Source organism: Psammomys obesus, unplaced genomic scaffold, assembly GCF_907164565.1.
Source record: "Psammomys obesus unplaced genomic scaffold, mPsaObe1.curated_primary_1811, whole genome shotgun sequence".
Taxonomy (NCBI): Eukaryota; Metazoa; Chordata; class Mammalia; order Rodentia; family Muridae; genus Psammomys; species Psammomys obesus.
In genome coordinates, this window is record NW_026596036.1 from 274,314 (window position 1) to 287,080 (window position 12,767).

The following is a 12,767-nucleotide window of genomic DNA, read 5'->3' on the forward strand; positions in this document are numbered from 1 at the left end:
CACACACACACACACACACACACACACACACACACACACACACACACCCTAAACAGAGAGCAACTAAAATAAGACATTGTGGAGGCAGCTATGCCATACTGTTAAAGCCTGATTGCTTTACATAAAAGGTTTAACATTTTCTTTTCCTTTTGGATAGTGGCCAGAATTGTAAGCGCACTTTCTCTAAAGCCTCTCCCCTTCTATCATACAGCCTCTTGCTGACCACCAATGCTAACTAAAAATGTCAGATTTTTCTTTTCCATCTCTTTCCTCCCAGCAGCTGTCAAAAATTACAGCCTGCTTGCCCTGTCTGCTGCCCCACAACTCCTCCTCAACTCTAATAAAATAGTCTTTGACTGTGACTCTTAAAAAACAAGCGGACAAGCAATTGAGGAAGACATTCTGACACCATCTTCTGGCCTTTATTGTAACTGCATGGAAAAGTACATCTCCATCCACATGCACTTTCATGTGTACACACAGAGACCAGAAAGCTCAAACAACTTAATGACAGACCTTGAAAAAGACAATAAACAAGCCAACTCCAAGATTAGCAGATGGAAACAAATTAGAGGTTAGAAAGAAATGCTACAATAATCCAAGGAAATTTAGAAATTATAGAATTTATCTTAAAAACCCAGGTTCTGCAGCATGGTAGTGGTACATGCCTTTAATCCCAGCACTTGGGAGGCAGAGGCAGGTGATAAAATCTCTGAGTGGGAGGCCAGCCTGGGAAAGCCAGGACTACACAGACACTCTGTCTCAAAACAAGAAAACTTGAAACAAAACAAAAATTCCAAACCCAAACCAATACCCACCTCCACTTCAAAACCCTGGAGTGAACCCAATGACTATCTTCTCAAAAGCAATCTATCTATACACTCAATATAATTCCAATCAAAATTCCAAAAATTATGCACTCTTCACAAAAATGTAAAACAAACACCCTTACAACTCATTTGGAAGCACACAGCTGAGATACGCAAAACAATCCTGAGCAAAAAAGTAAAGCTGTAGACACCATCACATTTGATTTAAAGTTGTATTACAGCCAGAATTAACAAAAACAGCACAGTACTTACACAAAACAGACCACAGATCTATGGAACAGAATAAAAGATTCAGATATACAGTGATAGGTATGATTTTTGACAGAGTTGGGGACAGCCCTGGCTTCACGAGACTCAACAGAACCTTAGATGGCTCAGCAGGTAAGGCACTCTCCATCAGGCCTGATGATCTGAGTTTGATCTCTTGAACCCACACGGTGGAAAGGAAGAACTAACTCCACATGTAAGTTGTGGCATGATGCTGCATGCCCTGCTCCCAACGAACAAGGTAAATGGACAACAGTTCAGGCTGGAGGTATGGCTCAGAGATTAAGAATGCTTACTGCTCTCGTAGAGGACCTGTATTCAGTTCCCAACAGCTATCCCTTCTCTGGCATCCATGGATTCTTGCACACATAGTACACACACATATACACAGTCCCACGGATTTACAAAAGAGGAAATATAAATTGTTAATGGAAATATGAAAAAGTTCAGTTTTACTGCCCAGAGAAATAAAGATCAAGTTGGGCAGTAGCGGCACACACCCGTAATCCCAGCACTCAGGAGGCAGAGGCAGAGGCAGGTAGATCTCTGTGAATTCAAGGCCAGCCTGCTCTACAGAGTGAGTTTCAGGATAGTCAAAATTACATACAGAGAAACTCTGTCTCGAAAAACCAAAAAAGAAATGGAGATCAAAACTACAATGATCATCTCATCTTACTTTAGTCAGAATATAAATTACACAAAAACAAAACAAAACAAAACAAATGACAGCACAGCTGTGAATGAGAACATTTAGACACTTCTGGCAGGAATCCAATCTCTGTGGTAATCAGAATGGCGGGTTCTCAAAAGAACAGAAGTAGATCTGACTTTCAGTCCACTATTACACTCCAAGAACACATAAGTGTTCACTGTAGCACTGTCCATGCACAGTAACTAAGCTATGGAACAACCCACATATAGGGGAATGGAAAAGGACTAAGTGATACACATATATCTGAATGTAACTGGAGACAACATATAAGAGAACTGAGCCAGTCTCAGAAAGTAAGTATTGTATGTTTTCTCTCACTTGTAGTTCCCATATTTATAGTCACATAAAGTCATACAGTTACAGATTAATTCAAAGCACAAGTCAACTGTTGAAGGGAATGAGAAGATTAAAGGGAGGAGGAGAGGCAGATATATACATACAATGTATACACACCCGAAAAAAAAAAAAAATCAGAGATAAGAGCCTCCTATGTTACATGCGCTGGACCCAAATTTTTGTCTTTTGCCTTCTATCTCAGTCACCCGAGTAGCTGGGACTACAGGCGCTCCATAATAGACATACCATTTTATAGTACAGGGTAAAGAGGAGGACGATGTAAGGTTTACTTACTTCAGCCATTCCTTGATGGGGTCTAGTGAGGCGACTGGAATGGCATTGATCATTGTGACTTTCTTGCTGTAATCCTTATAGACAATCACCATATCAAAGTTTTTCAGGTGAAACTGGACCCTCTCAAAATGGATCAGCTCCACTTCATCCAAAGTCACCACAAAAGGTGGCTGTCAAAACAGGAGCTGCATCATTATCATGCAAGTACTTCTCTCCATGCATTTTCAAAAGCTAAATCACCATACAAAGGAAAACTATTTTTTTTTTTTTTTTTGGTTGTTGTTGTTTTTAAGATAAATGCAGTGTGACATACTAAGAACTTTTAATTCTTCTCTCAAGGAGAATACATTCACGGAATCCTGAAAGAAATTATTTTTAAAGACTACAGAGGCTTTAGAGGATCATTTAATGAATTTTAAATCTAAGGTAAGCATCAAAAGATGAAAATCATAATAATCAGGATCAGAAGAATTTGCCTTCCCCTAACAGTCTGTTGCTAAGAGTGGGCACGAAGGGTGTCGGTGGCACTCAGTGGTACACCTAGCAGACTGTGGGTTCGAGCTCTTAGCAATGGGGCAGAAGGAAAGGACCAGAAAATGAAAAGTTAACAGGAAGAGGGGGCAAGGACACTCACCCACTCTGTAGCGTTTACCAGTGCACTACTAGTGGGCTGAAGGAGGCAGGTACTCCTGTAGGGAGCCCCATTAAACCTGAAAAAGAGTGAGATGAACAGTTCACTCCTCACATGAGCCTGCTGGCAACACAACCCTAACATAGTCCCTCTGCCAAACAGCTCCTAAGGAAGTCATGCATGAAAAGCCCTGAGTTTTAAAATATATGTATCTACTTTTAAAGGTGCAAGTGTGCCTGGCTTTAAAAAAAAAAAAAAAAAAAAAATCCTTAAAATTTCTGAGTGGTTATCGTAAATGTTATCAGCCATAGGAAAAATAAAGAGTGTATGTGGCGTTAAACTAGAGAAACAATATCCCCTAAAAGCTAGACCTATGAGCTTTGAGGATGGGATAGAGATGGGGAGGGAGGTAAGGGGAAAGAGGAAGATTACCCCAGGTCCCTAAATGGTACTTCGAACTCCAGCTCCTCCTTTGTTAGAGCCTCTACTTTTTCGATGAAATTTTTAAAGGCTGTTTTCAGTTTGTGTCTCATTTCCCGTTCCATCTGTGGACGAAAACGGTATTACTTAGAGTCATCATGCGACTTGTTAATAGTATTCCCCTCAAAAAGTTCAAAATTCTTTTGTCGTTTTAATTCTCCTTACACCATCTTATTTAGGGTGTATACCATGAACATGAATTTTTAACCTATGCCTAATTCATAGATCAAAACACTAGGTCACCAGAAGCACAGAATACACTCCCAGCTCATAGTTAATCCTACCGCACTACTCTGTAAATGAGATTCTGAATTTCTCAGACCTGCTCAGCATAGAGGTCATCTCGGTCATGCATATGCTGGTGTTTCCCCAAATCTGTAGTGATCTCGCCAACTTCTGTGTAGAACTGTACATCCGTATGTCGCTTCTTCCCAAACATGATAGCATTCTAATGATAAACCAGAGGTAACAGGAAAGTTAGATTTAAACCACTCAACCCACAAAAAGAGAAGATGTTAAAGAAACAAAATACATAAAACATAAAAACACATACACATTGTACTATACTATTGACTGAAGAGGTAAGATGTACCAACTACCTGACTGGAACTGAGGCTCCCATCACAGGAGGGAATTCATATGCGTTACTGAAAACTTGGTCAAAATCCACAGGGTAGGGAGGTCACAGGCCCTAGTGGGTAAACTAGAGCAGTTGTTTGCTAAATGGATATGATATAATCATTAAATAACCTTTTAAATAATTACATTAATCCCTACAGAATAGTCCTGTTGTCTGTCATCTGTGGTCAGAGAAGCTTCTTCTTGCAGTGCGCATGTAACTACAGAAACTGATTGGTCCGAGTTTTAAGATTAAGTGACTGCTGCACGCTCAGCCTAAAGTGGGACATCCAATCATTCCCTCCATGGCTCAGGGAGATTGTAGAGGAAAAGAAAGAAACAATGTAAGAGGAGGGAGATGGGGTGGAGTAATCTCCTGGGAATAACATGCTCACTGTACTTTTGGCCTCACAGCAGCTATGACTGATCACCCTACCTTTTAGAAAGAGAGAATTTTTTTTTTTTTTTTTAAATTTTGTTTTTTTTGAGACAGGGCTTCTCTTTGTAGCCTTGGCTGTCCTGGATTTCCTTTGTAGACCAGGATGGCCTTGAACTCAGAGATTTGCCTGCCTCTGCCTTCCAGAGTGCTGGGATTACAAGTGTGAGCCCCTTCACCCAGCTGAATCTTTTTTTTTTTTTTTTTTTTTTTTAAGATTTATTTATTTACTTTATGTATGAGTGCTCTATCTACATGCTTGAATGCTTGAAGAGGGCATCAGATCCCAATATAGATAGTTGGGAGCCACCATGTGGTTGCCAGAAATTGAACTGAGGACCCCTGGAAGAACAGACAGTGCTCTTAACTGCTGAGCCATTTCTTCAGCCCTGAAATAGAGTATTTTGGTTGCTAGGAGAGGTAGACATTTTCTTCAGTGGTGTAGTCACTTGACAGGTAACCAGATTCCTGTAAGTAACGTCAACCACAGCCCTGTACCCAACCCTAATCAAAGTCACTGGGCCACTGTACTTTATAAACATATTAAAACCTCTTTAATGATTATGATTTTATGTAATACATGAGGAAAATCAAGCTTTTGCTGAAGAGCTTCTAAGAGTGTACCTTGAGGTGAAAGTGCAAGACAATAATCATTTCCCCGTCACAGGGCTGGAACAAAGCATGCTTAATATTATTGTACAGAATGTCCACTTTGTCTCCTCGAACAGATGTGAAGCGGAAACCTGAAAAGAACAAGGTCACCAAACGTCAAGTAGGGTCTCAGGTTAGCTCAAAGGCAGTGTGCCTATCGCTTCAACTGACTTGAACAAGACCAAAAAACCCAACACACATCAAATTTCCATTCTTTCTGGCTGTTTTATAAGGTTTCTCTAGCATGCTACTTTCTTTGAAGCTGCAGTCCAGGCATTTGCCTTACATACCATTGACATGGGCCTCCAGGGAGCCTTGCATTCTCTTTTGAGCAATGTTTGGACGAATGTACAGATCTTTCAGTTTTGGATTACTCCGGTTTAGATTGATCACCAATGAGTCTTGTTTCACAATGCCCTAAGGGTTACAACATAGTATATGAATGCACATGTGTCCTCACATGAACTTTCACGTACAAAGGTGCTTTGTTATGTTCAGACTCACCTCTTTTTCTTTCTCTTCAGCTTCTCGCGTCTTGTAACGTTTTTGTACTTCTTTTATAATTCGAAAAGCATTCTGAAGATTTAAGGCTGGTACAGTCTGCTCTCCAGGTGCCTTCATATTTGAAGCTCGGTATGTACTGTAGAAGAAAAATGTGCATAGAAGTTTATTAGGCCAGGTAATCTGAAACCATTTCTATGGTTTGTACATGGATTAATCTTTCTATTGTGTGCATGTGCTGATGTAGGTATGTGTTTGTGTGGAGGCCAGAGGTCAACAATAAATGCCTTTCTTATTTATTAATCATTCTTGCCTTTTTTTGGGGGAGAGGTTCTTTCTGAGATTTAGTTTAGATGGGTTCGTTAACAGGATTCAGGGTTCTCCTTGTCTTTACCTCTCCAATGATGGGACTACAGATACAATCTGCTGCACCTACATATGTATTTAATGTGGGTCCTGGAGACCTGAACTTAGGTCCTCAAGCTTGAACAAGAAGCACTTTACCAATTTTCTCTCTCTCTCCAAGATTATCTTTTAAAAGCCCAAGCTGCCTTTGATCTTACTACGGTCAAAGGTTGGCCTTAATTAAACTCCTGGTCTTCCTGCCACATCCCCCAAAGTGCAACCATACCTAGAGGGCTCAATGTTTTTATAAGAAAAACTACCACTAAATATGGGAATAGTAGGAAGTCATAAAAAAAAAAAAAATCTTGTCTTTAAAATGGAAAGTATCATTAGCTAATACTCAAATAGAGAAATTACACTGTTTTTTTCAAATTTGACATGGCATCTCCCAATACTGCATTCTATCACTAAATGATGAATCAGAATCCAATGTAGCATGTTTTCTTTCTTCTTCCTCTTTTATGCTTTTTAATTTTGTGTTTTTTTGAGATAGATCTTACTATAGTCTATGGTTACATTGAATTCACTGTGTAGCCCAGGATGGCCTTGAATTTGTAAATTTTTTGCCTCAGTCTCTTAAATGTGGACTTCAATCTGTGCTATATGTCACCACAGTTCGTCTACACATTTCTTACCTGAGGATCCCATTGAAAAATGTGTACTGTGAATCTAAATTAGCCTCACAAGGATTCTAAATTAGGATCCTTACTTAAAACATTACAAAGTCAGCAACATAACCCTAAACAAGTGCCACCAGGGAAGGCCTTGCAGTGGCTTCTTGGGAAAGGAAGCAGCAGGGAATGAACATCTGAGATTACTGCTCCACTGGCAAGGATTGGGGACAGTTGTTTCCTGGGGACTCACATTTCCTTGACAAAAGTGGCTTCAGGGTTAGGAAAGATGTTGCCCTCGTTCCTGCCCAGAGCACTGCCTGGACAATAGAAGTTGATTCGCAGGTAAGTATAATCTCCTTCGACTGACATACTTATGTTCTGTTCAAAGAAAGAGAGAAAGGTCAGGTTTGTTACTAGATTACAGAGACGCTAAAGTTAAGTTAGCAGTTAAGAGATGAGGGGCAGAGAATGCAGCTCAGTGGCAGAGCATTATCTAGAGCATGCGAGGTCTTTCTTGGCTAAATTTCTACCTGCAGAAGAAAAACTCCAGAGTTTGCTGCTCTTGGAGCTGAAACTATGAAACCAAACCAAAATCAAGACAGACACATTCAGCAGTGTTTTTCACATAATCAAGTGACTGTTTCTCAAAAAACACCTAATTATAAAGTATCTTGTGACAGGAAGACAATTTAGCGTTAAATAACAGTTAATAATTAAAGTAAGACACACAAATTGTAAGGGCTGAGGTGGTAAAGTGCTTGCTGCACAAACAAAAGGACCCAGGTCTGGAGCCCTAGCACCCACATAATATCTAAGTGTGGTATGTACGTCTATAATCCTAGGGCTAAAGGTGGGCAGACAGGTGACTTCCAGAGCTTGGTGGCCAGACGCTTTAGCCAATCATTGAGCTCTGGGCTCAATGAAAGATCCTGTCTCAAAACATAAGGTAGAGAGAGCTATGGAGTGAGACACCAGATGACATATGGCACATGACCTATATGCCCAGAGGCATACTCAACAAACACACTCACATTTATACAACACAAACATTAAAAAAAACAAAACAAAACAAAACAAAAACAAAAAACAAAAACAAAAACAAAAAAACAACAAAAAACACCTAAATTACTGGCAAATTATTGTTCTAGACTAGTTTGGTTTCCTACAAAGTGAAAACCAGAAGGGAAGAGAAGCAGCAGCAGGAGATAAAGGAGAAAGCCGAAAACCAGCATACTGTAGTGTGAAAGTTCAGAGTGGGAGAAGAGCAGAGTTCATTAGGTAGACACATTGGAACCTTAGAAATTCGATGTGTGACACCTGACCAGGAAATACTGGTACCTTGATTGTGGCAATATGGAAGGGTGTGGCAATGCCGAACACAGGCATTATCACAGTCTCATATTTCTTATCAATATATATCTTCATTTCTCGAATATGTGGTTCCTTAGGCATCAGAGATGGGTTTTTATAGGACACATTCGACTTGCGAGCTCTGGAATGGGGTTGAAAACAAAACAAGACACTAAGAAATCTCTACAGTCACATATCCCTAGACCATCTCCTTGCTCAGTGTGGACTCCTACTTCTGAATCTGCTGTTCCCCTTTCTGCTCTGTCAGTCTCCTCTTTGCTTCCTCGTTGAGCTGGGCTGCCAGTTCCTTCTGATGTGCTCTTCGCTTTTCTTCAGCAGTCATCTCATTCTAGCAAAGTAAGAGTCAAATCAGAACATGGAGCACATGACAGCACCCCAGTGTTTTGGTCAGTTTCCTAACCCTCCCTGGGTGGCTTGCACTTGCTTATGTGCCACTGGTTGGACTTAACCTAGTGATTCTCATGTCTCAGGCTGCCGAGTGCTGAGTTACAGATGTGCGTTAGCACATCCAGCCACATGTCAACTGCATTTAAACAGTAAACTCACCCTTGTTCTTTCGGTAAGTAATGCTGCCCTGGAGCCTCTTCCTAAAAGGTCCTCTGCTTCATCTTTCTCTTCCTCCTCCTCTTCCTCATCCTCATTCTTTGGGAAGAAGGCAGAATAATACCGTTACAGTAATACTTTTTGAAAAGCTGATGTTCCTTCACTTCTTCACTGTACATAGATTCCTGTAACAATCACTTACTGCTTTCTCACCTTTAGGAAAATCCCCACATTCTTTACTTTCTTTTTCACAGAAGTAAGAACAGTGGCTGGGCCATCCTAGAACAAAAGGAGAACTTAGACCTCCAATTTAAAGTGCATACTTGCTTTTAACTTAACATATAGCTGGGCAATACCATGAACTCTTTAGATTCTAAAAGCTTTTAAGAACAAACAGTTTTTACTCTCCTAGATTTACTTTAGGAGATATTCTTGGAGCAATGGTTTTTTAAAAAGCCTGCTTTACCCAGATCTACGTCATCTGTGCCAGTACAAACATGAAAAAATTTATCACCAATAAAATTAATTCTGGGGTTAGAGAGATGGCTCAGTGGCTAAGAGTTGCTATTACACAGGCAAGACCTATGCTCAGTTCCAAGCATGCACACTGGGCAACCCACAACTGCTTCCAATTCCAGCTCAGGAGATCAAAGGTCCTTGGTCTCCATGGGTACACATACACACACCCACGCAACCCTTCCCCCCCAATAACAACAACAAAAGGGCTGGGGAGATGGTTGCTCTCCCAGCGGTCCTGAGTTCAATTCCCAACAACCACATGGTGGCTCCTAACCATCTATAATGTGATCTGGTGCCCTCTTTTGTCATGCAGGTGTACATTCAGACAGAATACTATATACATAGTAAACGAAACAAAAAACAATTCTGGGGTCAAAGAGATGGCTAGCCATGAAAAAGAGCACTTGCTAATAAGGAACCCACAAAAACCGCTGGCTGTAGTCATGGTATCTGTAACCCCGGCTCTGAGTGAGACAGGGAATTGTTATCAAAGCCTAGCCACCAAAACTTCAGTTTTAAATTCAAGGAGTAACACTGCCCCAAAGGAATACATGGGGAATGATAAGGACATCCAGTGCCCCTTTCTGGTCTTTGTGTGTACAGTTGCACATATGTATGCATATATTCACAGAAACACACACATACAAATAATACTAAAAAAGCCAAGTGCCAATATTAGAATTAGTTCCTGGTTTAAAGCATTCATGTGACTGGGCCAGAGTCTTTATTTCTAGTTGCTTTCTCTAGTCTAGGTCATTTAGCACCCATCAACAAAGACAGTACCAGAGTCCACAACAGACTTCAAAGATCAGTTTATGAACACCAAAAGCTTAAGTAGCAAACCTCATCTACAAGTACTGTGTCACCAATGAATAGGGCATAGGTTTTCTCTTCCGGTTTTTTTCCCTCTTTGTTAGTCAGGTCTGAAAATCCTAGGTTGATGCTGAAAACCATCCCTAAAATAGTAAAACAGGGATCAGTCAGTAGCTACAGAAAGGTGTAGAGGACTAAGATTTATACAGAAAAGGAGTGTCAGGGAACCACCCAAAAATTAATTTCTTATTGTATGCATATAAAAATTACCTTTTTTAAGCTTGTACTGATTTTTACTATTGATTACTAGAGAGCCTTCACGGAATTCAATTCCCATCCCAAATCTAAAAACAAAGATAAATATAAGTGCAGGTTAAAACATCAGTAACATGTCCCAAATATGATTTCAACTTTTAGATAAAGCAGGGCAACATGTGGAAGTGATTAGCCCTTGACAATCTATTAGTAAGGAAAGAAATAAAAAATAAGGTGGGGAGTCATGGCTCGTGCCTGAAATACTAGCATTCAGAAAGCTGAGGCAGGAGCATCAACACAGATTCAAGATTAGCCTGGGCAACAGACTGAAGCCCTGTCTAACAAAACAAAGCAGAAAAACAACAACACACATATGCATACATGTAAAAAAGACAGTTTTAGGTCTCTAAATGTTACATTATTCCATATTAAAAAATAATTTCCAAGACCAGTGAGATGGCTCACTGGTTAAGTACACATCCAGAACAGAAGGGAAGAACTTCTTCATGATTCACCTTCTGGCCTCCACATCACACCACTACATAACCACATCCTCCATAACGACATAAATGTAAAAAAAGTTTTCAAAAAGGTTTCCCAGCTAGGCAGTGGTGGCACATGTCTTTAATCCCAGCACTCAGAGGGCAGAGGCAGACAGAACTCTGAGTTTGAGGTCAGCTAGAGCTACAGAGAAAAGAGAAACACTGTCTCAAAAACCAACCAAACAAAAAGGTCCCCAAACATTTCATGAAACATTTATAAAAATTTGATATTAATATACACTAATATTTTAAGCTTTTCTGCTTGTTTGTTTTTGAGAAAGAGTTTCTCTGTGTAGCCATGGCTATCTCGGAAATTGCTCTGAAGACCAAGCTGGCCTTGAACTCACAGAGATCTGCCTGGCTACCACCTGGCGTAGTTAGCTTTTAAGATAAAATTTAAAATTAACATAGCATGAAAATCAAGCTGGGAGTTTTTCCATAAATAACACAGAAGTGACTGAATTGAGAGGTAGTTTTCAATAGGATATTGCTAGTAAAAATAGTAGGATTTGCTATGATCCTAAGTCCAGAAAAAAAACCACACAGTAAGGAAACTGCCTGTAACTGTTCCCTATAAGCTGTCCTCTGATACTCTTAAACAGCATTTCTAATTAATTGTTTTATTTTTCTCTTCCTCCTCTTCTTTTTGGTTTTTCGAGACAGTTTTTCTGGCTGTCCTTGGACTCAGAGATGTGCCTGTCTCTGCCTCCCTGAGTGCTAGGATTATAGGCGTGCACCACAGTACACACAAACACACACTGTATTACATTTAAAATCAATACAGTAGGACATCCTAGGGGCATTAATTGTAAATAAGCTAATCTGATCCTAGCATGTCTACTGTCTAGATTTCTATAATGGTCTAGAAAAATCTATCCCATTAACTTGGAAGAATCAATTAAATCTTTCTCTCTCTGGTAACACCATTTGCTTGGCACACATGAACTTGTTAAGTGCAAAGTACTGGTGAAAAAACAAACAAACAGAAATACCAGTTAGGTGACTGTGATGGGGCATGGCTGTAATCCCAGTACTTGAGAAGTTTCGTGTAACTCAGGATGACAGGGAGGTGGAGGCCAGCCTGAGATACTGCTGGAAACTCCAGCTCCTAACACAAAAAATTAAACACTCCCAAATATTGCCAAACTCAGTCTAAGAATACAGACTGCTATCGATGAAAACTAAGTCAACAGACAAAATATACACTATGACACACCCTAGGTTTTTTGTAATTTTGTTCAGCAGCTCTGGCTTCTGCTTCTTAACCACATCCATGACAGAGTTATATACATCACATATCTTCACACCTAGTAAGATAGAAAAGAGACATTAAATATTTTTCAGATGAAAACAGTAGCAAACAAAGATATCATATAATCAAGTTGCTTTCACCTACTAAGTCCCTTAAAGTAGTATTTCTCAAAGTAAAAGGAGTGTCTGCCATGATAGCAATTAGGAATCTGATTTTTTAAAACAGAAAGCATTCCAGGTATGGTGGTGTATGCCTGTCATTCCAGTACTCGGGAGATAGAAGCAGAAGGATCTTTTTGAGTTTGAGGCCAGCCTGGTCTACAAAGTGAGTCCAGGACAGCCAAGGCTACACAGAGAAACCATGTTTTGAAAAACCTAAAAAAAGGGGGGGGGGAGAAAGAAAGAGAGAGAGAGGGAAAGAGAGAGGGAGGGAGGAGGGGGAAGAAGGAAGGAAGGAAGGAAGGAAGGAAGGAAGGAAGGAAGGAAGGAAGAAAAGAAAGCAGAGAATCATTTGTTTCTTTCATGGTATTGGGGACTTAAGTCAGTCTCTTTTGGAATTGCTAGTGATGGAATCCAGGGCCATGCACAGGATAGGGAAGAGCTCTAACACTCAGCTTCAACCCTAGTCCCTGAGAGTCATTACTCAGAATCACTGATCCAGGGGACCACGAAATGCTATTTCAGGACTTCCAAACTAT

The 12,767-nt window shown here is 40.2% G+C and overlaps 1 protein-coding gene across 1 annotated transcript in view; it reads right to left on the minus strand.

Moving 5' to 3' along the window:
* Positions 1–12,767, minus strand: part of Supt16h (SPT16 homolog, facilitates chromatin remodeling subunit) — a 39,008-nt gene that overhangs the window by 8,817 nt on the left and 17,424 nt on the right. The window contains exons 8-22 of the mRNA XM_055621667.1: positions 12,035–12,125; positions 10,292–10,365; positions 10,052–10,164; positions 8,903–8,968; positions 8,693–8,788; positions 8,359–8,474; positions 8,114–8,267; positions 7,026–7,153; positions 5,760–5,895; positions 5,546–5,672; positions 5,229–5,347; positions 3,873–3,998; positions 3,503–3,615; positions 3,074–3,149; positions 2,440–2,609 (exon numbers count right to left, since the gene is read on the minus strand). Of these exons, the coding sequence (XP_055477642.1) occupies positions 2,440–2,609; positions 3,074–3,149; positions 3,503–3,615; positions 3,873–3,998; positions 5,229–5,347; positions 5,546–5,672; positions 5,760–5,895; positions 7,026–7,153; positions 8,114–8,267; positions 8,359–8,474; positions 8,693–8,788; positions 8,903–8,968; positions 10,052–10,164; positions 10,292–10,365; positions 12,035–12,125 (1,705 nt within the window). The remainder of the gene's footprint in view (positions 1–2,439; positions 2,610–3,073; positions 3,150–3,502; positions 3,616–3,872; positions 3,999–5,228; positions 5,348–5,545; positions 5,673–5,759; positions 5,896–7,025; positions 7,154–8,113; positions 8,268–8,358; positions 8,475–8,692; positions 8,789–8,902; positions 8,969–10,051; positions 10,165–10,291; positions 10,366–12,034; positions 12,126–12,767) is intronic.